Raw genomic sequence first — 27,558 nt, 5'->3', positions numbered from 1 at the left:
ACCGCCTGATGTTTTTAGACATGCACCCTGACTTTCATGTGAAACATCATACACAAGATAAAGGCTACTTCATATATGTTGATCCAAAAGATAACAAGCACAATAATTCTAAGGCATAAAATAGTGCTAAATATACAGTGGAATTCAAGTCCTAACAGCTTCCTTTTCTTCTTGAATTTTTCTTATTGGTCACACTTTGAGTGACACTAGAAAAGTTATTTTACTTTCAAATGTGAGGAGCAACTTCTATGCATATGGGTTGGTATATAAACAAGTTTACATTTGCATCTATTCTAAACACTTACGGCACATGTAATACAAGTGCTTGTATGCCAAAGATGAGGTGCAAGTTTTCTTCTATAAGCATGGGTTAGTGTATAAATATGTTTGTATTTGTATCCATTCTAAACACTAGAAGCTACATGTAGTACAAGTGCTTGGTACACAAAGAGTGACAATTGTAGGGGGGGGGGGGGGGGGGATTTTTACAGGCGGGGCTTTGCAACCTTGCCATCCTTCTAGCCACATTGGATTGAGAATCATATTAAAGAACTATTGTCTATCCTTCTTTGTATCATATTGTGCATTTATACAAACATAATCCACTTTATATTAAATTATACACACAATAACATTGCTTGACACAATAAAATGTTGGAAAAAATAGAGATTGATAAAATAGTATTATTTTTTGCATTATAATTGGAATCTGAGTTTAGAGAAAGCCCAATTTTGGCTTGTATTCAATATCTGAGCACTAAAAGCTACCAAATCCTAACATGCATGCAAGTGCTTGTTGTGGATGAGGATTTGGATCTCCTTGTGAGTAAGCACAATGTTTTGCTCCTTATCATGGATCTCCACCTTCGCTTGCAATATTTTACTAAATGTGCAATCCATTATACCACAAAGTAGTATGGCACATGCAATAAAAGGAGGATATGTGCATCCATCTACAATGCAAGGCCAAAGGAAATGAAAATAAGAATATCAAATATTAAATTAAAGTACTTTGGATCAAAAATCTTAAATAAGGAAAAATAAAACTATATATTTTTCCATATTAAATATAGAGAAAACAAATATAAATTGTTATTGTTTTCTTTCTTCTTCTCTTCCTTCTTGTTGCCCTTTTGTGTATTTGCATATACAAACATATTGAGACAATTAAAAGTTTGACAAATAAGAAAAAAAGAACAACTTAAGCATCCAAGTATTAAAATAAAGAGCTTTGGAATAAAAACCTTAAACAAGACCAAATAAAATTCTATATTCTTCTATATTAAAAGAAAATATAAATACCAATTTTGCCATTTTCATCTTATTCTCTTTCTTCTTCCCTTCTTCATACATATATTTCTTCTTCTATAAAAGCTCTTAACCATATCTCTCATACTACGCCGTATCTCTCAACCATATCTTTCTTCTTCCATGAAAGTACATATCTTCTTGAAAGATGGGGAAATATTATAAAAAATGTTTTTAAAAATCATGTATTTTTTTAAAAAAATACAAATGACGACATAAAATCATCATATTTTATCATGTTTATAAAATACACAACAATAATACACTTCATATCTATATCAAATCATGGGATAATAATTGCCTTCTAGAAAGCATAACCATGTTTAAAACATATGAAGAAAACTTTCATGAGAAGTTTGGGGTGAAAATATTCAAACATGCTCTCCCTTTCTTTCTCTCTTATCCCCTCACTTTCTCTCTCTCACCCATGCTTTCTTTCCCTCTCACTTTCTCTCTCTCTCTCTCTCTCTCTCTCTCTCTCTCTCTCTCTCTCTCTCTCTCCCCTTAACCTCTCTCTCACCCTCTCTTTGTCTCTTTCACCTACTCCTTTAAGTCTCTCTCTCTCTCTCTGTCTTTTTCTCTCTCTTACCCTCTCTTCATCTCCCTTCCCCCCTCTCTCTCTCTCTCTCCCTATCTTTCTCACTTACCCCCTCACTTTCTCTCTCTCACCCATGCACACACACACACACACACACACACTCTCTCTCTCTCTCTCTCTCTCCCCCATGCACACACTCTCTCTCTCATTCTCTTTGTGACTCTCTCTCTTTTTCTTTCTCTCTTTCTCTCTCTCTCTGATGCACAGATCGGATGCTGTATGCTCACGTAGTGAGTGTCGGAAGGTCCCCAAGAACAAAAGAACTCTACTTTTTGCACAAAACTCAAGGTAGAAAGCATGCACAACATGAACAAGAGACCAATTGGGTGCAATCTCCTCCCATGCCTTGTGTGAGCGCTCCACAAATCATGTATTTTATGTATTAATCATCTTCAAGCTCAAATAATAGCCCAAATTACAAAATAGCACGCTTTTGGCTTTTGAGTTTGCTTTAGCACAAAATAGAAATAAAGCTAATGGGTGGGCGCCCAAAGAGTCAGGCATACCCAATACAATGTCCAAATACAAATATCATAATCGTGCGCCCATGCGCATATAAAATAATAAATAAATATCCAACGCCTTAATAAATAGGCGCGACAAAATATAGGCGCCATGCCTAAGGTATGCGCCCATCAAAATGTAAGTGATAACTCGAATACACGCTATTCTCCGATGCTTTCATCCGCCACTGCTACTATCTCTACACATCAACTGAAGCATTCACAATTGTTAGTAAAATAATACAATTAAATCGACAAAAGTGAATACCTAGCAGTCTTCAACTACATAAATAGATCAACTGGTTAGAAATCAATCCTAACCTTAATTTATCACGAGTACACACTCTAAACTCATAAACGTTTATTAATTTAATATGTATTTTGCGGAATCACCCGCTATGGAATCACCCATGTACACACTAAATTAATGAAACGCCCGAAAAGGATAGGTGTCCCCATCAACTTCTCGCACAAAGAATCCACTTTGTGTATGAGCCCCAGTCAACAAAGTTTACGGAATCCACCGTAAAACCTCATGGAATCCACCAAACCAAAGTGGCAGTCCAAGCTTGATAGTTGTCTCTTGCCTATCAAGCTCTCAAAATGAATGAGTTTTTCAAACTTAAGCAATAAGGGATGACTCTAAAAGGATATTGTTCCACTTTGTTTGAAGTATGCGCTCCACATGTCCATGAGTCAACATATGGCACATTTCTATCAAGGCTTGAATCCACATCTCAATGGTTAGTTGGAAGCAATGAGACCCACTAACCTGGAAGATGCCTTGATGAGGGCACAAACACAAAGTGACTCTTTCCATGCAATACAATAGGTTCAATAGGTTTCGTTATGCCAAAAGAGCTCGAGTGAATTACCAATAGGAAAAATTTAACCATGGCCACACAAATCTTGCCAATACTCCCCAAAATTGTGACAATAATACCAATAGTAATGAGGTTTGGAATAATAAGAAGTTTTGCTTCAAGTGCAACCAACCATGCCACTTCTATACTCAATGTCCTAATAAGGGAATGAACTCCTATGCTAAAGTTCATTGTAATCATCCAAGGGAAGGAAATTTCAATAATCGAGGATGTGGACACATGGCAAGGTGTGGAGTTGGACCAAAGGCTATGGACATAGAGCAAGGCAAAAAGCAGGATGTGGAGCTAGAGCTTGTGTCTGTGTTATTGGAAACGATGAGTTAGATTTGTCTCTCAAAGAAGAAGTCAAAAGAGTTCTATTCATGCATCAATCATTAACCATGGTGACAATTCTCTGTCATCCAAATTCCAATAGAACATTAAGGTAATTCTTTCCAAATCCTAATCAATAGTGGAGCTACTCATTCATTCATTTTTCCTAAGTGTACAAAAAGGCTAAAATTAAATCACACACCCTTTAGAAAACTCATCGTAGAACTAACAAACGAGAGGGAAACAATGTCAACCCATCCATTAGCAATGTCTAGTTTCAATTAGGGGGGAAGAGTCCACGACAACAAATTTCAGTCATGGATGACGACCTATTAGGAATGGATTGGTTAACACCCCAACCAAGCATACACTGTGGGGAAGGTCGGGTCACATTCAAAAACCTATTTGGAAAAATGGTCCAATCAGGGGAAAGCATGCAAATCTAATATTCAATTAGCTAAAACTAGTTGAATCCTAAAGGGATTAATGAAAGGATTTCTTGTCTACCTAGTCAAACTCAACAAAGTCAAGGATACGAAGGATGAGGATGAGCCATCATGGTTAAGTGAGTTCATTGATGTCTTTCCCAAGGAATTAACAAAATTACCTCTTAAAAGGGATGTGATGAGATCGACTTAGTTAATAGTGGAGCTACTCATTCATTCATTTTTCCTAAGTGTACAAAAAGGCTAAAGTAAATCACATACCCTTTAGTAAACTCATCATAGAACTAACAAATGAGAGGGAAATAATGTCAACCCAATCCATTAGTAATGTCTAGTTTCAATTAAGCGGGAAGGGACCATGAAAGTAAATTTTAGAGTCATGCCTTTAGGAATCTATGATTGCATGTTAGGAATGGATTGGTTAACACCCCAATCAAGCAAACATACATTGGGGGGAAGGTTGGGTCACATTCAAAAACGTATTTGGAAAAATGGTCTAATCATAGGGGAAAGCATGCAAACCTAATATTCAATTAGCAAAAGCTAGTTGAATATGAAAGGGATTAATGAAAGGACTTCTTTCTACCTAGTCAAACTCAACAAAGTCAAGGATATGAAGGATCCCATTTCCCAAATCAATGAGGAGTTGGATCAAAATCTTGGGGTAGTGATATTTTCTAAGATCAATTCAAGGTCTAGTATTATCAAATTTGGATAAAGGACATACCAAAGATGACCTTCAACACTAGGTATGGCCATTATGAATTTACTATAATGTCCTTTAGGTTGACCAAGACCCTTGCTAATTTTGACAAGCTAGTTCAGGATATTTTCTAGCCATACCTAGATGAATTTTTCCTCACATTTTTTCATGATATTCTCACTTCTTCCAAGGTAGAGAAAGATTATCTAGACCGTTTTCCTTGAAATTCTTCATGAAAATAAGCTTTTGGCCAAAAAGAAACAGTGTGCATCCTTCAAGAAGAGATTGAATATCTTGTGTGGCAAGAGTTGAATCTAGCATGTAGGAGTTTGTCTAGTTCATCTTTGATAGTAGGAGTGTGTTTAGACTCATTGTATATGGTCATTGTTTTACTAGTAGTGCATCTAACATCATGGGGATATTATGGGCAATGATTTTAGGATTTATCCCTTTGAGCTCTTTCATGGACCAGGAAAATATGTTGAAAATATTCTCAAGAGATTTATGAGATTGTTTTCCTCGTCCTCATTAAGGTCATCATGTATAAAGAAATGTTAGGGTTTGTTACCCTCTTTAGCTAGGTTGACTTCGTTTACCTTGGCGGGTCCCTCTATTAGCTCATTGGTCTATCCTTGACACACAACTCATAGTAGCACCATGACTCAATCTCCCTTCTTAAACTTAGTGAAGCAGTTGGGGAGATCTTAAGGTTTTTCTTTTTCTAAGCTTCCAAGTCCTTGGTGGTCCTTCTCTTTCCTCCAATGTTTTGCACCTTAGGTGGACTAGGAGGTCCCCCTTGGTGTTTGAGATTTCTAGATCACTATTAGAGCTAACTTTCTAATCGGACTTCTAGTCACATCCTTTCCTAGACAATGGTATTTCATATGGTGAACTCAACTCCAATGTTGTATAGTGCAATTGATTTCACTTGGTTGAGCCTTGCTTGCTAATAATCTAGTTCCTTGAGGTATTCAAGCCAAGTTTTGATCGTAGTCCATCTTGACTATTCCATCAATGAGCATCATAGGCACGTCTCTAAGCTTAGAGTCCATGATTATTTGCTCCATTGTATGCCTATTGGTGTAATCCTCAATTGTGTTGACTCAATTCTGAGGCTTCTCCCTTGGATTTGTAATCAGTGTAAGCACTTTTAGTGTACTTCATTGGAAGATTCATCATTAGAAGGTGCATCATTATTGAGAGTATTACTTTCATATGAAGGGCCCAATTGTATAAGAGATTTAGGTTGTGCACCTTGGTCCACTACCATTTTTGAGCATCCAAGAGCTCCCCTAGAGGTTTCAAATTAGTGCTAGGGTTGTTTTGAAGTTCCTTCTTTAGCAACTCTAGGAATCTCATTAGTTCTAGTTTATTCATAGGCACTTGATAGGTCATGCAAGGAGTCATATTTGCACTTCAGGCCAACATGCAAATTGGTACTGGAAGTAGGGTATACTTTTAGGTTTTTTCCATTTTGTCTTGCTTTTCTACATCACTTGCTCTATCAACAGATTGTTTGTAGTCATCAAAACAAGGGATGTACTTTGTGAGTGGACCATAATTTGGTGTGGTTTTAGATTTTCCTTTCCAACATAGCCAATATAGCATCTAGGTCAAATAGAGAGGATTTCTAGGTATCCATTTCAATTTGAATTGCCTCCATGTGATTATTGAAGAACATCAAGCACTTTCCCTAGTCCTTGATTGCATGTGTATTCCTCATCCATAGTCTTCCCAACAAGATATCATAATCAACTCCCTTCATTTGCATTATAACCAACCTAATAGGATCATGTAAGCTTTTATAGTCTACCAAAGGATTGGATAAATAAAGGGATTAGACTTGTATAATGCATTTATGGTAGGATCTAAATAATAAATACTCCCTTTTACCATACACCAAACACCTCTCTCTCTGTCTCTCTCCACACACACACACACACACACACACACACACACACACACACACACACACACACACACACACACCCCCCACAACACACACACACACACACACACACACACACACACACACACACACACACACACACACACACACACACACACACACACACACACACACACACACACACACACACACACACACACACACACACACACACACACACACACACACACACACACACACACACACACACACACACACTTGTACTCATAATCATATTCACCCATGTGGATATGCTCATATACACACATTCTCTCCACCCCCTTCGTTGGACTTGGAACTTCTGTATCTTTTGCAACTAATTTAATTTCTATTTGGAAAAATGTATTCCCAAAATATTTTTGGGGTGCCATGTATTAAGCATGACATTGACCTAACTTATCAGATAATAATTACTGAACATAGACTATCTAGTTTTAGAAATGTTGTATTCTTTGGGCTAAAAGGCATTTTAATGGAATAACATCACCTACACTTGGTCCATAGAGAAGGGTAACTAGTTTAATGTCCTCAAAGGCCAATAATCTACCACCAAATTCCTCTAAACCAAGTTGATCAAAGGTTCTAATGTCCCATCCTAACAACTATATCTATTGTTACCTTATGTTGGAAAGCTACCCAACTAGTCTGGTCCACCCATCTATAGGGCCTACCCACTTTTTCCAACTCCACTCGAGGCAAACAAGGCATTCTTTACTTTTCTAAACAAGGCATGCTACCACATTGTTTGACATATAAAAACAACTTCATTGATTGATCCTTTTGCATGAGGTTCCTTTCCATGTTCTTTAAGAACATGACACAAAAATAAGTAAAATGGTTCTTTGAAAATTGAGGTTAATGCTTTTAGGTTCTAGATGAAGGGAAGTGGCCTAGTGTACGGCCAAATGCTATGTATTAATGCTTTTACATAGTGTAGGACAATTGAGATTACATGAGGGCCAAGTGAAATAAATACTTTGCTCATCCTCATTCTTCGTATCCTTGACTTTGTTGAGTTTGACTAGGTAGAAAGAAGTCATTTCATTAATCCCTTTCGTATTCAACTAGCTTTGGCTAATTGAATATTAGGTTTGCATGCTTTCCCCTATGATTAGACCATTTTTCCAAATACGTTTTTGAATGTGACCCAACCTTCCCCCCAATGTATGTTTGCTTGGTTGGGGTGCTAACCAATCCATTCCTAACATGCAATCATAGATTCCTAAAGGCATGACTCTGAAATTTACTTTCATGGTCCCTTCCTGCTTAATTGAAACTAGACATTGCTAATGGATTGGGTTGACATTATTTCCCTCTCATTTGTTAGTTCTACGATGAGTTTACTAAAGGGTATGTGATTTACTTTAGCCTTTTTGTACACTTAGGAAAAATGAATGAATGAGTAGCTCCACTATTAACTAAGTCGATCTCATCACATCCCTTTTAAGAGCTAATTTTGTTAATTCCTTGGGAAAGACATCAATGAACTCACTTAACCATGATGGCTCATCCTCATCCTTCGTATCCTTGACTTTGTTGAGTTTGACTAGGTAGACAAGAAATCCTTTCATTAATCCCTTTAGGATTCAACTAGTTTTAGCTAATTGAATATTAGATTTGCATGCTTTCCCCTATGATTGGACCATTTTTCCAAATAGGTTTTTGAATGTGACCCGAGCTTCCCCACAGTGTATGCTTGGTTGGGGTGTTAACCAATCCATTCCTGGTAGGTCGTCATCCATGACTGAAATTTGTTGTCGTGGACTCTTCCCCCCTAATTGAAACTAGACATTGCTAATGGATGGGTTGACATTGTTTCCCTCTTGTTTGTTAGTTCTACGATGAGTTTTCTAAAGGGTGTGTGATTTAACTTTAGCCTTTTTGTACACTTAGGAAAAATGAATGAATGAGTAGCTCCACTATTGATTAGGATTTGGAAAGAATTACCTTAATGTTCTATTGGAATTTGGATGACAGAGAATTGTCACCATGGTTAATGATTGATGCATGAATAGAACTCTTTTGACTTCTTCTTTGAGAGACAAATCTAACTCATCGTTTCCAATAACACATACACAAGCTCTAGCTCCACATCCTGCTTTTTGCCTTGCTCTATGTCCATAGCCTTTGGTCCAACTCCACACCTTGCCATGTGTCCACATCCCAGATTATTGAAATTTCCTTCCCTTGGATGATTACAATGAACTTTAGCATAGGAGTTCATTCCCTTATTAGGACATTGAGTATAGAAGTGGCATGGTTGGTTGCACTTGAAGCAAAACTTCTTATTATTCCAAACCTCATTACTATTGGTATTATTGTCACAATTTTGGGGAGTATTGGCAAGATTTGTGTGGCCATGGTTAAATTTTTCCTATTGGTAATTCACTCAAGCTCTTTTGGCATAACGAAACCTATTGAACCTATTGTATTCCATGGAAAGAGTCACTTTGTGTTTGTGCCCTCATCAAGGCATCTTCCAGGTTAGTGGGTCTCATTGCTTCCAACTAACCATTGAGATGTGGATTCAAGCCTTGATAGAAATGTGCCATATGTTGACTCATGGACATGTGGAGTGCATACTTCTGTAGTGAAACAAAGTGGAACAATATCCTTTTAGAGTCATCCCTTATTGCTTAAGTCTAAAAAACTCATTCATTTTGAGAGCTTGATAGGCAAGAGACAACTATTAGGCTTTTGACTGCCACTTTGGTTTGGCTCCATTAGTCCTTGGAGTTGAATTAATCACCAGAAGCCCCTATAAAATGTCCATCCCTGAGGCAATTGAATTGAAGGAGTGATTAAAGAAATTACTTGATCAAGGGTTTATTCATCCCAATGACTCTCCTTGGGGTGCTCCTATTCTATTCTAGAAAAAGAAAGGCAGAACCCTCAAACTATTTATAGATTACAAGGGATTGAATCAAGCCACCATCAAGAATATGTATCCCATTTCCCAAATCAATGAGGAGTTGGATCAAAATCTTGGGGTAGTGATATTTTCTAAGATCAATTCAAGGTCTAGTATTATCAAATTTCGATAAAGGACATACCAAAGACGACCTTCAACACTAGGTATGGCCATTATGGATTTACTATAATGTCTTTTAGGTTGACCAAGACCCTTGCTAATTTTGACAAGCTAGTCCAGGATATTTTCTAGCCATACCTAGATGAAATTTTCCTCACATTTTTTCATGATATTCTCACTTCTTCCAAGGTAGAGAAAGATTATCTAGACCATTTTCCTTGAAATTCTTCATGAAAATAAGCTTTTGGCCAAAAAGAAAAAGTGTGCATCCTTCAAGAAGAGATTGAATATCTTGTGTGGCAAGAGTTGAATCTAGCATGTAGGAGTTTGTCTAGTTCATCTTTGATAGTAGGAGTGTGTTTAGACTCATTGTATATGGTCATTGTTTTACTGGTATTGCATCTAACATCATGGGGATATTATGGGCAATGATTCTAGGATTTATCCCTTTGAGCTCTTTCATGGACCAGGAAAATATGTTGAAAATATTCTCAAGAGATTTATGAGATATTTTTCCTCGTCCTCATTAAGGTCATCATGTATAAAGAAATGTTAGGGTTTGTTACCCTCTTTAGCTAGGTTGACTTCGTTTACCTTGGCGGGTCCCTCTATTAGCTCATTGGTCTATCCTTGACACACAACTCATAGTAGCACCATGACTCAATCTCCCTTCTTAAACTTAGTGAAGCAGTTGGGGAGATCTTAAGGTTTTTCTTTTTCTAAGCTTCCAAGTCCTTGGTGGTCCTTCTCTTTCCTCCAATGTTTTGCACCTTAGGTGGACTAGGAGGTCCCCCTTGGTGTTTGAGATTTCTAGATCACTATTAGAGCTAACTTTCTAATCGGACTTCTAGTCACATCCTTTCCTAGACAAGGGTATTTCATATGGTGAACTCAACTCCAATGTTGTATAGTGCAATTGATTTCACTTGGTTGAGCCTTGCTTGCTAATAATCTAGTTCCTTGAGGTATTCAAGCCAAGTTTTGATCGTAGTCCATCTTGACTATTCCATCAATGAGTATCATAGGCACGTCTCTAAGCTTAGAGTCCATGATTATTTGCTCCATTGTATGCCTATTGATGTAATCCTCAATTGTGTTGACTCAATTCTGAGGCTTCTCCCTTGGATTTGTAATCAGTGTAAGCACTTTTAGTGTACTTCATTGGAAGATTCATCATTAGAAGGTGCATCATTATTGAGAGTATTACTTTCATATGAAGGGCCCAATTGTATAAGAGATTTAGGTTGTGCACCTTGGTCCACTACCATTTTTGAGCATCCAAGAGCTCCCCTAGAGGTTTCAAATTAGTGCTAGGGTTGTTTTGAAGTTCCTTCTTTAGCAACTCTAGGAATCTCATTAGTTCTAGTTTATTCATAGGCACTTGATAGGTCATGCAAGGAGTCATATTTGCACTTCAGGCCAACATGCAAATTGGTACTGGAAGTAGGGTATACTTTTAGGTTTTTTCCATTTTGTCTTGCTTTTCTACATCACTTGCTCTATCAACAGATTGTTTGTAGTCATCAAAACAAGGGATGTACTTTGTGAGTGGACCATAATTTGGTGTGGTTTTAGATTTTCCTTTCCAACATAGCCAATATAGCATCTAGGTCAAATAGAGAGGATTTCTAGGTATCCATTTCAATTTGAATTGCCTCCATGTGATTATTGAAGAACATCAAGCCCTTTCCCTAGTCCTTGATTGCACGTGTATTCCTCATCCATAGTCTTCCCAACAAGATATCATAATCAACTCCCTTCATTTGCATTGTAACCAACCTAATAGGATCATGTAAGCTTTTATAGTCTACCAAAGGATTGGATAAATAAAGGGATTAGACTTGTATAATGCATTTATGGTAGGACCTAAATAATAAATACTCCCTTTTACCATACACCAAACACCTCTCTCTCTGTCTCTCTCCACACACACACACACACACACACACACACACACACACACACACACACACACACACACACACACACACACACACACACACACACACACACACACACACACACACACACACACACACACACACACACACACACACACACACACACACACACACACACACACACACACACTTGTACTCATAATCATATTCACCCATGTGGATATGCTCATATACACACATTCTCTCCACCCCCTTCGTTGGACTTGGAACTTCTGTATCTTTTGCAACTAATTTAATTTCTATTTGGAAAAATGTATTCCCAAAATATTTTTGGGGTGCCATGTATTAAGCATGACATTGACCTAACTTATCAGATAATAATTACTGAACATAGACTATCTAGTTTTAGAAATGTTGTCCTCTTTGGGCTAAAAGGCATTTTAATGGAATAACATCACCTACACTTGGTCCATAGAGAAGGGTAACTAGTTTAATGTCCTCAAAGGCCAATAATCTACCACCAAATTCCTCTAAACCAAGTTGATCAAAGGTTCTAATGTCCCATCCTAACAACTATATCTATTGTTACCTTATGTTGGAAAGTTACCCAACTAGTCTGGTCCACCCATCTATAGGGCCTACCCACTTTTTCCAACTCCACTCGAGGCAAACAAGGCATTCTTTACTTTTCTAAACAAGGCATGCTACCACATTGTTTGACATATGAAAACAACTTCATTGATTGATCCTTTTGCATGAGGTTCCTTTCCATGTTCTTTAAGAACATGACACAAAAATAAGTAAAACGGTTCTTTGAAAATTGAGGTTAATGCTTTTAGGTTCTAGATGAAGGGAATTGGCCTAGTGTAGGGCCAAATGCTATGTATGAATGCTTTTACACAGTGTAGGACAATTGAGAGTACATGAGGGCCAAGTGAAATAAATACTTTGCCCTACACTAGGCCAATGCCCTTTGTCTAGAATTTGAGTCTTTGGATACAAACCATGTCTAACTCATGGAGGCTTCAACTCCATCATAGGTGAACAACAAGAGATTATGACCAAAGTCCCATTGGTTCCTCTACTACCACAAGAAGGAATCATTTCTTTCATGGTGACATTATTACTAGTAGGTCATTGGCCAATGTTTCAAGCAAATTAATTTAGTACAACACCGTGACCGATGACATTGACGTAACCAATGACATGGTGAAGGATCTTGAGAAGTGGTCATCATCAATCTCAACACTTTTTGCCTTGTTTTTTTGATTTAAAACATTAAGGTATTCTACCTTGGATTCTTCTAGGACCTAAGACTCTTTTCCCAACCCTTTCATAGCATGTGGTTTACTAAAGGATTCTCATCATAAGTTGATGTTATAATTATCAAGCTTCAACTTGAATTGAGGGTATTTTCTTGCTAAAGAACATGGGATTTATTTGAGTAGTCTAAAATACTCAATGTTGGCATGCTTAATCAAGGATCCTAGGGTAACCTCTCACTTTCCATTTATATCAATTTTTATCTTAGGGTTTTGTTAGAGTATTCAAAATAGCCTTTAACTTGGGGGTGCATTCTAGAACTATTGCTTTAATCTTTCGATAGACCTAGCATATGACTTAGGGTCATAATTTTTATCGATTTTGACCCAAGGCTACATTTGCAACCAAGTAATAATTATTGTTTCCTGGTAAGGGATCCTAGAGTTGAGATCCTAGTATTTCCTTTAAGGAGTTAGCATGATTTTCAAAACTCTAGACTTTCTAAGGTTTATTGCTCAGGGCCATTTCCAACAACACATTCCCAACAAGAGAATTATTGAAACTCCAACCCTTCACATGATGCATTTGGCCAATATCTTGTAACTATTGGGGAGGCCCATGCATTCCATGAAACTTTTACTCTAAGAGCAACAGTTTGTGCAGTTTCCTCCAAAGCAGGTGAATCATATGAGTAATGCAAAAATACACCAATGTTTGTTTGGCAATTTCGGTTCTTTTTTTCTGGCACGTCATCAAACCCATGGTAGGAACTACTCTTAATTAAATTATCTTATGGTTCATTTATTTATTTTCTTTTGAGTTGACCTTTGATTTCTAGAAGCCTAGCCTATTGGACTAGGTACATTCCTTAACCATTGCTAATCTCTCAAAATCATGCACAACACATTACTTTCAGAGCATTCACAATTATATTTTTAGTGCTATCACCACTATGTTTATTCTACTATTGTTACTGCATTTGTTGTACCATGTAAAATCTATGTCTACCTTTGTGAGAGAATTCTTAATTGCACTTGTTGCATTATTTACTATTGTATGCATGATGTAAGAATTTTTTGGTGACCCATAAACCCATGTATCCAAATGTTTTGAATATATATTTTCAATCAATTTTTAGACATGAATTGTTTTGGTTCTTTGCTTACATTGATCCCCTTATGGCACATTGGGGTGACCTAGCTCTAGAAAAATTTGGTTATATAGGGGGGGAAAGTATAGCTTGGACGTGTGTTTCTAAGTGTAGGGCACACATATAATTACTATGTCATGGTTCTATCTCCAATTAAGGAAAATATAGATAAGATAAAGGGGATGGATCACATGTACAAGTTCTTTTTGAACCCAAGTAGCATGCATTAGGACTAGCAAATCTATTTTTCTATTGTTCTCAAGATTATAGTGATAAAAAATATATGCTAAGGAGATTCTCTTGTTAAGGGTTTTATCGATACAAATGATTTTGACTTCGTCGAGAGTAAGTTATAGTCTAACTATGCTTAAAATTTTTCCCTTAAGGTGTTGATACTAGTATTTATAAGTGCCATTAGCTAGACAGTAATCCACACACACACACACATACAAAGAGAGAAAAGAAGAAGAAGCAGAAGAAGAAGGAAAAGCAGAAGCATGCTTCATAAACAAATGTATACTTCATATGGAATTATGGTTTTGTTGCAAGGTGTATAGGTTTTGCAATGCACATATGGTGAAGAGGAAATCCTACGTAGATGATGGTAGTCTTAGTTTCCATGAACTTCTATGCTAGCTATGTTGTGACTTGAAGTTCTAGGATATACACACCAATCTCAAAAACTTCAAAGGAAAGAAATTTAGGTGCTCTAAATCTCCATCAAGTTGCTCGAGATGATCATGATAGTAGCCAAGGTGCTAAGAAATCCTAGTCTCTTAATGGAGCCTAACAAGCTCTCAATGATCCCAATTCTCAATTGTGATTTAGGATTTTATCCCTTTGATGTGAATGCACTATCCAAGAGATGGATTTTTGGACCTTGGGATAAAGTCACTCAAGGTGATCCCTAGTTATGCTCATGGAGTAGCTCCGATGATGCCTTATACTCACAAATGACTAGTAGTGAAATGACTTGTTCTTGACCTCTAAGTACTTCAATTTTTGTTTGCAACCAATCATAGTCAATATGATGGCAAGCCATTGTTAGGGTGATCACTTCAAGGTCTCTAAAAAGTAATTTACGACAATGTTTGATGCCCCCCAAAGTTGTGCAATCACTAGGCCTTGTATCTAAGATACTTTTCACTATATTTGAGCAGAAAAGCATGTAAGTCTTAAGTCCCAAAGTTGTGCAATGACTAGGCCTTATATTTGAGATACTATTCACTATGTCTGAGCATTGAAAAACACGTAAGTTTAAAGTCCCAAAGCTTGTACATGGGGTGATGGCTAAATGCAATCGTCTTGTTTATGTGCAAAAAGTCATGCAATGCTTTCAATGGATATGCAATGGTGTAGACTTTACCTCCTAGATGCATTCCACTACAATTTCAAAAGCATTAAATATGAACCTTATGGCCTAAAAACTAGTTGGTGAAGGTGATGGTTGGTAGTAATTGAGGTGATGACTTGAGGTTTCCAAAGGTGGATAGCAATCATGTTTGACATTCCAGTTGTTGATTGGCAGACCTTCCGCTCTAGGTGTCATGCTTACATAGAGTTTCTATAGTAGGAGTCTAAAGTGCTAAGAAATAGGACTTCAAAACCAATACTTTAACCAATGCCTTGGTCTAGTCAAGGTGATTAAGAAAACTTCCAATTTACGGACGAAACAATGTCCAACAACATTGATGGCTATGCGATAGTTGGGTCTTATCTTGTAGATGCCATGCATAGCATTTCCAACATCAAAGACAGGAAATGCTAAGAATTATGGCACAAAAATCAGAAATCAAGTTGATGGGATGAAGGTGACCACAAGCCCATTCCTCCTTGTGGTATACACAAGCATAATGTATCCGAATGATATCAACCATGAAGTACTCCAACCCTACTACATGTACCAACACTTTGAAGCCATTTCTTATGATAGATCAAGTCAAATTAAGCATGAATTGATGCCATGAGGCATATTCCACGGCGGATTTCGTGAGACCATGGTGGATTCCGTGAGTTTTTTTATATTCCATGGTGGATTCTGTGAAGTTTTGCTGTGGATTCCGTAAAACTATATTTATTTGCCAGGGCTCGTACACAAGGTGGATTCCTTGTGCGAGAAGTTGACAAGGATGCCTGTCCTTTTCGGGTGTCATGTTAATTTAATGTGCACGTGGGTGATTCCATGGCAAGTGATTCCACAAAATACATATTTAAATTAATGGATGTTTATGAGTTTAGAGTGCACTCATATTAAATTAAGGTTAGGACACAAAGTTCCAACCTATGTATTTATTTTGTAGGTGAAGACTGATAGGTATTCACTTTTGTCAGATTAATTTTATTATTTTCTAACAATTGTGAATGCTTTAGTTGATGTGTAGAGCAGGCGACGGTGGCGTTGGGAAGCACTGGGCGATAGCGTGTATTCAAATTACCTATAAGAAATTATCATTTTTAATGGGCGTGCGTCTTATCATTAAAGGAGTGGCACTAATATTTATTTAGGCGTGCTTATTTATTGAAGCATTTAACAAATATTTATTATTTTGTATGCGCATGGGCGCTCGGTTTAAATATTTTATTATTGGACATTGTATTTGGGCACAGCTCGACACTTGGGCTGCCCAACTGTTTTATTCTTTATTTGGACAAAAGCAAACACAAAAGCCAAAGCATGCTAATTGTAAAATTGGGCTATTTTTTAGCTTTGAGATGAATAAATTTATAAATACATGCCTTGTGAATCACTCACACAAGGCATGAAGGGAGATTGTACTCAATTTGTCTTTTTGCCTCATGTCATGCAAACTCTCTTCTTGCTTTTTATGAGTTTTAGTAGAGTTCTTTGTTCTTGAGGACCTTCCGACGCTTGCTACGTACGCATCTAGTATCCGATTTGTGCACCATGAATATTATATGCTATGATGCCTATATTCTGAATGCTTTAGCTCATGCTCTACAAGGAAAACATATCATGAAACTCAAGAATCCATGCAAACAAACAAGGCAACATATGTATGATACAAACTTAGTTTGAAACAAGATATAGATGAATATTTTTATAGTTTTTATATGCTTTATAGAAGAAAAAGTAGATCCTACTCTACTAATTCATCCATCAAACCATTTCCATATTGATTTGGCATTTTTACCTAAACTGTATGTGTTTCCATATCTATTTCACTCTCTTAGATTAATTTTGTGTGTTTCAGAGTAGATGATACTTCTCTAATCATAGAGTGAGGGCTCAATCCTTTTGGACAAGCTTAACCTCATATTCCACAACAACAAGTGATCCTAAACTAGTCATGTGTGTTTTGGAGAAGCCATACCTCCTCTAATTGGATAGCAAAAAGGCTCAATGCTTTCAAGCACTCACAATCTCCTATTCCTACACACAATAATAACCTAAGCAACCATGAAGAAAGAGAATTGTCTTTGTCATGGCAATAGAACCCAAATGTTGGTCTTATACACAATAGATGGTGGGCTCTCATGCTTTCAAGAGTCTCCTTCCTCTTTAATGGTCTCAAGCTATCTCTCACATAATCAGCTTGTACTCTAGCTCCAAACCATCTCTGTCTCTCCATTCAATCCCCATGAACAAAAAGTACAAATGGGTCAAAGGTTGTGGTAGACTTATCGGTCTTATTTTTCTTATTGTGGTCTTTCTACTAAAAGGAAGCTTGACGGTCTTGTGATTTGAGTGATGCCTCCTCAAGCTCTCAAACCACTGCTTCTCATCCAATCTATTCACCTCCAATGCCATCAAGAGAGTAGAAAAGAGGAGAAGAAGATTCTCCTTCCTAGTCCCTAACTCTCTCACTTGCTCTTTGTCATTGTTGCAATGGCCCCTCAAGTCTCCACATTGTATACAAGAAGAAGAAGAAGAGAAGAGAAGTAATAGTAGGGGATTCTACATGTTAGTGCCTCACTCTTTTTGTTATACACCGAACACACACACACTCTCTCAAGCTTTGGCCATGTTGGAAACAAGAAGGAAGTAGGTGGAAGCAAGATCTCAAAAGTTTGTATATTGAAGAATGAGCTTTCTATTCATTTTTACACATCATACCATAGGTCCTTTTGGGGTGGGTCCCTCAATCCTTTGATCCCTCTCTTGTCCACTACAATGCCCAATCTTGTGACTAGGCCTTTAAGGCTTGCATATGGGATACTAAAATGTGTACACATGATTTTCATATCTAGCCTATGGGATATTTAGTGTATGCACACCTATTGGACATTTTAGTTTGTCCATGAGTTCATACAATTTACATAGGAGTGAACCCAATGCTAGGATTTTATAATAAGCTTTCTTCACATGCTATTAGTGTTTTACAATTGACTCTCAAATACATGGACTACTCTCAAGAGTAGAAAATAAATAGATACAATTTTAAGAGATGTGGATGCATTCATAATGCTTCCAATAGAGCTGCTAATGCCCTTGGTAGCCTTCTTCACACTTTCAACTCAAACAATTGCCATTTTGGTAGGTATCGCTTTTCAACACCTATTATTTTTAGTAGTTTTTGAATTCAATTACCATCTTGATTTGTTGAGGGAATTCCTATGTTGAACTTTTCTTTCAAAAAGAGCGGCCAATAGAGTGACACTCGAGGATGAATTGTTTTAATGTTTTACATAATCCAAATATTAAAAAGTTTATATGGCTCAATTGTCTAACTTGCATTAAGCTAATATGTCATATTAAAAAATTTGTATCATAATGTTGAGTCGCTAAAAAAGCTATATCTTTTTTGCGAAATTGTCACTCAATTGGGACGGGTTGCGCTTTGTTTTTGGGGAGTATTACTTTATTGGTCCCATTACCCTAGCATCAAGAAGTTTTGACATTTTTCCATTTAGGAAAACGAGATTCTTTTCCCTTTTTTTTCCATATAGTGTCCAACATCGGGAGCTTTTGATGCCAGGAGGCATATTCCACAGTGGATTCCTTGCCACGGTGGATTCCGTGAGGTTTTACGGTGGATTCCGTAAACTTTGATGACCGGGGCTCATACACAAAGTGGATTCTTTGTGCGAGAAGTTGATGGGGACGCCTGTCCTTTTCGGGCGTTTCATTAATTTAGTGTGTACATGGGTGATTCCATAGCGGGCGATTCTGCAAAATGCATATTAAATTAATAAACGTTTATGAGTTTTGAGTGCGCATATTTATGTAGCTGAAGACTGCTTGGTATTCACTTTTGTCGGTTTAATTGTATTATTTTACTAACGATTGTGAATGCTTCAATTGATGTATTGATTATTTATTATTATTTTGTATGCGCATGGGCGCACGGTTATGTTATTTCTATTTGGACATTGTATTGGGCGTGCTAGACTCTTTGGGCACTGTCCATTAGCTTTATTCCTATTTTTGTAAAAGCAAACTCAAAAGCTAAAAGCTTGTTATATTTTTGTAAATTGGGCTATTATTGAGCATGAAGATGAAATATACATAAAAAATACATGCTTTGTGAAGCGCTCACACAAGGCATGGGGGGAGATTGCACCCAATTGGTCTCTTGCTCTTGTCGTTCATGCTTTTTACCTTGTAACTTGTGCAAAAAGTAGAGTTCATTATTCTTGGGGACCTTCCGGCATTCACTATGCGAGCATACAGCGTCCGATCTGCGCACCAGTGGTATTAGAGCGGAGCTAAGATCAAGAGCTTCCAATCGCTACCCATCTCGTGCGAAGGCGGAGCTCCTGGAACGATCGGGCTCTACGGTCAATCTCGTCGCGAACCGTCGATACAGGCAGACTTTTGGCGATCAAGAACCCCTGTTTCTGTCATTGGATTGCGAAGGACCGGGCTATAGAGGCGGAGGACCACTCCTACATCTCCTTCATCAAGTCGTGGATAAACTGAGATAAGCTCATATTTTCAAAAGCTTACAAGCTTTAATGAGTATTAAGCTTAATAATAAAGCCACAAGCCACAAAAATTCGGACGTCTGGTAATTCGGTGTCTTCAGTGTGAATTTCGGCGGAAACCCCCCCCCCTCCCCCCACGATCTGCGCCGTTTCTTTCTTATTAAGCTCTAAGCTTAATCCATCAAGCTTAGGCACTTAAGTTTTCAACCTTGCAAGTCACAAACTTCAGGTCACACCCAACAAAATTAAGTTCAGCAAAGTATCTTCAGGTTAAGTTCTGCAAGTTTTGAGCACAAGTTAAGTTTTGAGCAGGAACAATCCTTCTGCAAGTTAAGTTCTTCTAGGAGTTCATTGTTCTTAGGGACCTTCCGGCATTCACTACGCGAGCATACAGCGTCCGATCTGCGCACCAGCTTTTCCTTGTGAGGCATTGCATATCCAGCTAGGTGCAACCAGGGGTGGGACTCGCAACCCCCTGCCCCCAATCGATGGGAGCCAGTAGTGCCCCTGTCCCCAACTATGCCTGGCTAGGTATATGGTCCCTTTCTCACAAATGCTCGCAAGGGGTGGGGCCTTGCAGGCCCTTATGGGTCAGTGTTCATTTTTGCAAGTACCCTAGGTTTTTTCATGTGAAAGGCTCGTTAGCAAGTGCCTTTCTTATGGAAGGGCTTTTTCAAAACTTTGCCCTTCGAGAGTCGCCTATTCTAAATTTTGCCTTTCTAGCTAAAAGAATACTATTTTACAAACTCCGATTTAATCAATGTATAATCTCTTTGAACTGTTTTCTTGCCTTGTCATGTTCATTATTCTTTACAAAACTATAATACCAACAATGATACGATAAAATTTTCTACGCTCAGTATACCACTCAGCTAATGATTTTAAGCATAACAAAATAAAATTGTAAATAATATCATGAGAATAAAGTGTAATGCTAGGAGGAAGGCTAGAGTTCAATTAGGCAAGATAGTTCAAAAGGGAAACAAGATAGTTCTATAATAATCCATGGTCACATATCAAAATAGCAACACAATCAAAGCATGCCATTACTCATGCTTTCTTACACCAACTCTGTTCCTACCACATTGACACTACGATGAGTTTTCAATCCATCCCACGTGGCATAGATGGCATCCCAATCAACATCTAAAGGGTCTTTAGCACCATTATATGAAAGAAACATGAGTTGATTCAAGGTCTCCAATGATAGTCTATTGCGATCGTTGGACTTGATATGATTCATTTTAGAGAATCCTCTCTCACAATCAACTGTGCTTGCAACAATAAGTAAGCATGAATGCCATAACTTTTTCATCTCTCCAAAGGCTTTATCAAACTCAATATCATGCCCACATAATTGCCATGCACCATGCATATTTTGACCTGGACATGTCCTCTTTAACTCCACCATAAAGTCTCCATACTCAAGCTTGCATGCATCAACATCAACAAGGGTCCCAAACTTTTCTAATAAGGCATTTATCCAAATTGCACCCATTGTGAAGCATCCACGGACATCATGTGGGTAATCCTTAGGGCTAAATATCTTTGCAGCCTCAAATAGCTTTAAATCGGCAAACCTCACATAAAGTGCAGATATAACTTTCTGTACAAATTGCTTGCCAATTTCAATGCAGCTCTCCCAAGTTGTCAATTGGATACATTTATCCTTAGGTCCCAACTGATTATTATGAAGAGTATGCCTTTCCATAGCTCCAACATTGTTGACTGGAAAATGCATGTATCCATCTTTAACTTGCTGATAAAACTTTGTGAGATATTGTGTCCCATGACCAAAGTCTCCCAATAAGAAGCGTGCCTCTAGAATATCTATAGTGACCATAAGCTCTGTTCCTATTGAGGTTATGTCTACTTGTTCAACTTGGAACTTTTTATTTAGAAGGTTTAAGTAGTGTAGCACCTCAGCTAACAGATGTAGGAAGAATTCAACCTTGAATGAGGTGAACAACATATACAACTCTGCATTTTCCCTCATCCATATACCCAATAGAGCTGGCATCAATGTAACAAGCCTTTTCACTACTTGTCCTCTTGAGAGCCAACGAATCTCATGCACCTTCAAGAGCTCATGAACTGGTAGCTCAAATTCAATGGCTAAATCTTTCGATTCTCCATGCCTTTTGTAAGAACTACTGAACCATTTGTAAGACTTTCAAGCGGCCATTTCTACTATCTCAAAGATAGCCAATGTAGACAAAGCATCCTTAGCCGCCAATGCATCTCTATGTGCTATACAATGAACTCCAACTAGGTGTAGTACCTCTCGTGCAAATCGGTTGACTAATCCATTTTGCCCAAGCATCACACTACATCCATCAGTGGAAAATCCTACAAGCTTAGATTTTGATAACCCAAAGCTGAGTAAAAACTCCGAGAGTCCATCATACAATCCCTTTGTTGTTCCATTATGTGTAAACAAATCTATTACATACATATCCATTGCCCTTATCACATAAATATGTGATACATACGATTATGTGGTGATCGTTAGAAACATCCGTGCTCTCATCCACCATCAGTGAGTACAAGGGACTTTCACAAATCTCTGCCTTTGCTTTCTCATACAAGTGTTTGTAGCATGCCTCCAAAAACATATGAGCAGAAGATGAAGAAAGATAGGATGCATAAGTTGCTTGACTAGGTACATATGGTGCTCCAAAAAATACTAATTCCTCAACATTCTTTTGAAAGTCTGAAACAGGCTTATCCCTGATCACAATGAAATACATCACTTGAAGCAACACTTTGACCTGTGCAACCCTTTTGTCTATCTCTGCTTGATCCATATTGTGCAAATGTGTATCAAGAGGTAAAGTTGATCTGTGCTCTTTCTCTGCCCATAAGAACTTTGCTTTGTTGTGTTCTTTGGACTTTTCGTGCATCTCCAATGATGGTCGTTGGAGAACTGTGCTACCAATATTAGCAAAAACATTGCTAATCTTAAAGTGTGTACACATCTTGCAACGGATTCTTTGTTTGCCATCTGCATCATGTATAGCATAGCTCCATGGAAAGTACACCTTCCAATGTTCCTGATATACATGCTGACCCTTTGCTTTTTTTGACACTGAACCTTTATAGTCTAAAACTGCATCCACATGTGCCTCATATTGTTCTCTTACTTCATGTATGCTTTGTAGTACATTCACATTTTGTTCCATGTGAATGTTATCTTCCTCCTCTTCTAACCTCACATTGAGGTCCACATTCACATTCCTTGTAGGATGTGTGTATGCACTAGAGCTTGCATTTGGAACATCATTGTCTTCAACACTATTGGGCATATCCTCTATTGATTTTCTCTTTCGCAAAAAAGCCATTGAGAGGCTTAATTGCTGAGAATCCTTTTTAGGGGGCCCAATTCTTGTCGAGAAGGCCATAACTTCAAATGCAACTGGCCATTATCAATAACAATAAGCTCATAAGTTTCAAATAAAGAAATAAATTTTCAAAGGTCACATCAACTATTTTATGTCATTTATATCTTAGTAAGGTCAAGGTTTCACCCATCCATTATATGAATTGTGGTTTCATTTCGTAGTCAAATTTATGAAAAGCGACAAACCAAAGAAAAATGAGGATATCATTGATAGTAAATGTAGAGAAAAAATGATTAAATCAACTTTTTTGAAGACATAATGTTGGAGCATACAACTATAAAGTGTATACTAGCATTTGACTAAGGGCATTGATTAAAAGATTTCAAGTACTTATGTTTTGGGCATACATGTAAAGATTTGATGATAGTCACTCTAAGAAGTTTTCCTAATATCTCTTCTTATTAAGCATTTTCCATATTGCAAATTGCAATGGCCATAGTACATACCTGTGTGACGTGTCACGTGTGCTGCTGTGTGCATCCCTCTCGAGAGTCAAGTCTCGACTCTCAGCCTTCAGGCTTCAGCTCAGTCTGGACTCTGGCTGCGTTGTTGTGGATAGTGCGTCCAGACTCCAGAGTCCACGGGTGACGGAAATCGCTGGGATAAAACTGGCAAGAAAAAGTCAAGACATTATTAAGTTGGAACTTGGAACTTGGTAAGTTGGTGGAGGTGTGCAGCGGAACTTGGAAGAAGCGTGTATTGGAGTGGGAGGCTTGGGAGCCTTGGAGACTATTCTGGAGTCTGGACCCACCTGGAGTTGCGAGCAGTGGAGCCTGGAGAGCCGAGGCTGGCCGCTGGAGTTGCAAGTTGGAGCCTGGACAGTGGAGGCCCGAGGGTCAAGGGCCGCCGGTGGCTGGAGCTGGAGCCTGGAGGGTCGCGAGTCGTTGTTGGCGGCTGGAGCCTGGACAATGGAGGTATGGACTCGCGAGTCGCTGTTGGCGGCTAGAGCCTGGGCAGTGGAGGCCTGAGGGTCAAGGGCCATTGGCGGCTGGAGCTGGAGCTTGGAGGGTCGCGAGTCGCCGCTGGCGGCAGCCTGCAAGGTTGCAGGACCCGTCACCCAGTGACCCAGATTCTGCCTAGTACCTACGTCTACGTCGCTGGCCAGTGGCAGCTGTAGTTCCCAGAGGGTCCGAGACGCGACATGCGAGACTCAGACTGTCACTGTCAAGAATCCAATTTTCTTCATCTCTCGTGAGTCATACTCACGACTCTTGAGTGACGAATCTTGAGTCGCTGTGGCTTTTAGGTTAAAATTTAGGGGTCTTGGGGCTTGGGCTGCGGGCGCTGGGCCCTGTGGGCAGTGGGCACTAGGAAGTTCGGTAGGCATCGGGCGGCCACTGTGGGTCCTTACCGTGCAAAAGCTCATGATGTTATTGTACTACACAATGTAGGATTATAGTGGGAATTGAATATTCTGTGCAGGAGGGTATAAATGCTGAGAGGGAGGATGTAAATTGCGAGAGCATGGTACCCAGAGAGCATGAACATGCGCTACGCGAGTCTTACGAAGGACATGAATGAAGCTCGGGGACGTTATGAGAGCACCGGATGCAGTGGCCTGCTGCCTCCTCTCACATCAGGTGGGTCGAGGCTCTGCAGCAGTGCAGGCAGCACAGGGATCTGCAGCAAGCCAAGCGCCTCCATGCCCTCCTGCAGCAGCAGCAGCTCGAGCTCCACCCTGTCCTGGGCAACTATCTCGTGCCTCTCCTCGCCGATTGTGGCGACCTGGGCCTCGCCCGCCACCTCTTCGACCACCTCCCCTGCCGCAACGAGTATTCCTGGACCTCCCTCATCTCTGGCTACCTTGAGCATGACGATCCCAACCAGGCATACTGCCTCTACTGGCGCATGCGGCAGGATGCCTCTGTTCAGCCCAATAGGGTAACCTACCTTGCCTTGCTCAATTCCTGCGCCCGGAATAGGGATGCAGAACAGGGTAGATGCCTGCATACCGACATTGTCCTTCGTGGATTGGAACGAGACCTTCACATAGATAGTGCCCTGATAGGCAACACTTTGGTTGATATGTATGGCAAGTGTGGCTTGCCTGCAGATGCATGTGGCGTGTTTGATCAGTTGTCATGCCGCAACGTTGTGTCATGGAATGCACTCATTGCAGGGTATGCAGAACATAAACTTGCCAAGGAAGCAGGGATTTGTGTGCAGCAAATGCGGCAGGAAGGCATCTGCCCTGATTCTGTCACATTTATTTGCAGCCTTAAAGCTTGTGCTTCTATTGCTGCCTTGCAATTAGGCAGAGAATTGCACATGGAGTTACTACTTTATGGGTTAGAAAGAAATGTTTATGTGGGCAGCACTCTGGTCGATATGTACACAAAATGCTGTTCATTAGGAGATGCACGACAAGTGTTTGACAGGCTGCCAGATCGAGATACAGTCTCCTGGGCTGCACTGATTGCAGGATATACTGAATGTGGGTTTGTTATGGAAGCCAAAACCTGTTTTCAAGAAATGCAGCAGCAGGGCATATTACCTGACCCATTTACTTTTGTTTCTAACTTAAAGGCTTGTGGCACCATGAGAGCTTTGGAGACAGGACAGCAGTTACATAATGAAATAACAAAAAGGGGGTTGGAAACAGAGCTTTATGTAGGCAATGCACTAGTGGATTTGTATGGCAAATGTTCATCATTTGCTGAATCATACCATGTGTTTGAAAAGCTTCCATCCCGAGATGCTGTCTCATGGAATGCGTTGATTACTGGATGTGCTCGAAGCTATGAGCTTGATAAGGACTGCTTTCGACAAATGCACATGGAAGGCATATCTCCTGCTTTCATCACTTTCCTTTGCAGTCTGAAAGTTTGTGGTATTGTCAGGGCTATAGAAAAAGGTTGGAAAATACACACTGAAATTACCAAAAGAGGATTTGAAATGGAAGTTGATATGGGCAACACTTTGATTGATGCATATGGGAAGTGTGGCTTCCTTGCTGAAGCACGACAGGTGTTTGTCAGGCTGCCAAAACGAGATGCTGTGTCATGGAATGCGCTGATTACAGGATATAGTGAACATAATTCTGATGTGGAAGTGCTGAATTGCTTTCATCAGATGCAACTCGAAGGTATGACAGGGGATGCAGTGACATCCCTTCTCTGCTTGAAAGCCTGTGGTACTTTAGGAGCATTAGAAACAGGTCGAGAAATACATATTGAGGTAAGAAAATCAGGGCTAGAAATAGATCTCTATGTGGGCAATGCATTGCTAGACATGTATGGGAAATGTGGCTCAGTTACAGAAGCACGTGAAGTGTTTGACAAGCTACCTGTTCGGAATGTCGTATCATGGAATGCAATCATAATGGCTTATGGTGAGAATCAAAATATTAGCTTGGCTCTACAGTGCTTTGAGGATATGCAAGCTCAATGTGTGAAGCCAGATTCTGTCACATTCACCTGCCTTCTTGCTGCATGCAGCCATTCCAGCCTGCTTGTCAAGGGTCAGGCTTACTTCAAAGTGATGAAAGAAAAACATGAAATTGAGCCGACAGTGGAACACTATGCATGCATGATAGATCTTTTTGCAAGATCGGGTCATGTTCATGAGGCAGAGAGATTTCTTGCAGCCATGGGCTGCCCTCCATCCAGTGTAACCTTATTGGCTATGCTTAGTGCTTGTAAGATCTATGGAAAAGTGGAACTAGGACAAAGATGCTTCCAGCAGCTTGTGGAGATGTGTCAGGATGATGCGTCTGCATATTTGCTAATAGCAGATATGTATGCAAGTGCTGGCAGGTGGAAAGATGCAAAAAAAGTAGAGGAGATGAGGATATTTGCTAGAGCAAAGAAAAAGCCTGGAGGTGCATTACTTGAGGTGGACAAAAAGGTGCACCAATTTGTTGGTGGTGTCAAGCAAGGCAACAATACATTGGAAATGTTAGATTTTCTTAGTTTATGCATGAAGAAGGTAGGACATATACCACATCTAGATGTTATTATGAAATATGACACTCATGAAGGAAAAGAAACATTGTCTTACAGGTTGCTTGATAAGTTTTCATTAAGTTTTGCAAAATCTCAGCACTTTCGTTTTTTAAATGAGAAAATTATATCACACAAATGTGGAGCTTAGAGATGGTTAATGTAACCAGCTCAACGGTATAAGAAGGAAATGTCAAGTAGGTTAATAGGTCTTGTGAGCATATTGTGACTGAGGACTAGCACTGCATTCTTGTTCAGTAGTTTAGAGTGGGCCACTGCCTGT

General features: G+C 39.1%; 2 protein-coding genes across 3 annotated transcripts; one reads left to right on the top strand and one right to left on the bottom strand.

Annotated features, from left to right (window-relative positions):
* Positions 1 to 827: 827 nt before the first annotated feature.
* Positions 828 to 24,533, bottom strand: LOC148041558 (uncharacterized). 2 transcript variants are annotated; one of them, XM_087680726.1, is made up of 3 exons: positions 24,086 to 24,533; positions 23,781 to 23,942; positions 828 to 953 (listed from the first exon to the last, which is right to left on the bottom strand). In XM_087680726.1, the coding sequence occupies exons 1-2, from the start codon at positions 24,314 to 24,316 to the stop codon at positions 23,841 to 23,843; spliced, it is 333 nt and encodes a 110-aa protein (XP_087536852.1). In that variant the 5' UTR covers positions 24,317 to 24,533; the 3' UTR covers positions 828 to 953; positions 23,781 to 23,840. The 2 variants fall into 2 exon arrangements, with proteins under 2 accessions (XP_087536852.1, XP_087536850.1); XM_087680724.1 differs by lacking the exon at positions 828 to 953 and adding an exon at positions 2,274 to 2,620.
* LOC148041557 (pentatricopeptide repeat-containing protein At5g27110-like) lies at positions 24,522 to 27,466 on the top strand. The gene has a single exon (XM_087680722.1). The coding sequence runs from the start codon at positions 24,883 to 24,885 to the stop codon at positions 27,424 to 27,426; it is 2,544 nt and encodes an 847-aa protein (XP_087536848.1). The 5' UTR covers positions 24,522 to 24,882; the 3' UTR covers positions 27,427 to 27,466.
* Positions 27,467 to 27,558: the final 92 nt, after the last annotated feature.

The sequence above is a fragment of the Lygodium microphyllum genome, chromosome 1 (assembly GCF_053477565.2).
Source record: "Lygodium microphyllum isolate KBCC chromosome 1, Lygodium_microphyllum_v1.1.10, whole genome shotgun sequence".
Classification (NCBI taxonomy): domain Eukaryota; kingdom Viridiplantae; phylum Streptophyta; class Polypodiopsida; order Schizaeales; family Lygodiaceae; genus Lygodium; species Lygodium microphyllum.
This window is presented reverse-complemented; position numbering and strand designations above follow the sequence as displayed.

Bases quoted from the DNA above. Each gene is read 5' to 3' on its own strand.
- LOC148041558 (XM_087680726.1), bottom strand. From the start codon at position 24,316: ATGGCCCTTGACCCTCAGGCCTCCACTGCCCAGGCTCTAGCCGCCAAC. The intron at 23,943-24,085 runs GTGGGTCCAGAC...TTTTCTTGCCAG, and splicing joins TCCACTGCTCGCAACTCCAG to TTTTATCCCAGCGATTTCCG.
- LOC148041557 (XM_087680722.1), top strand. From the start codon at position 24,883: ATGCAGTGGCCTGCTGCCTCCTCTCACATCAGGTGGGTCGAGGCTCTG.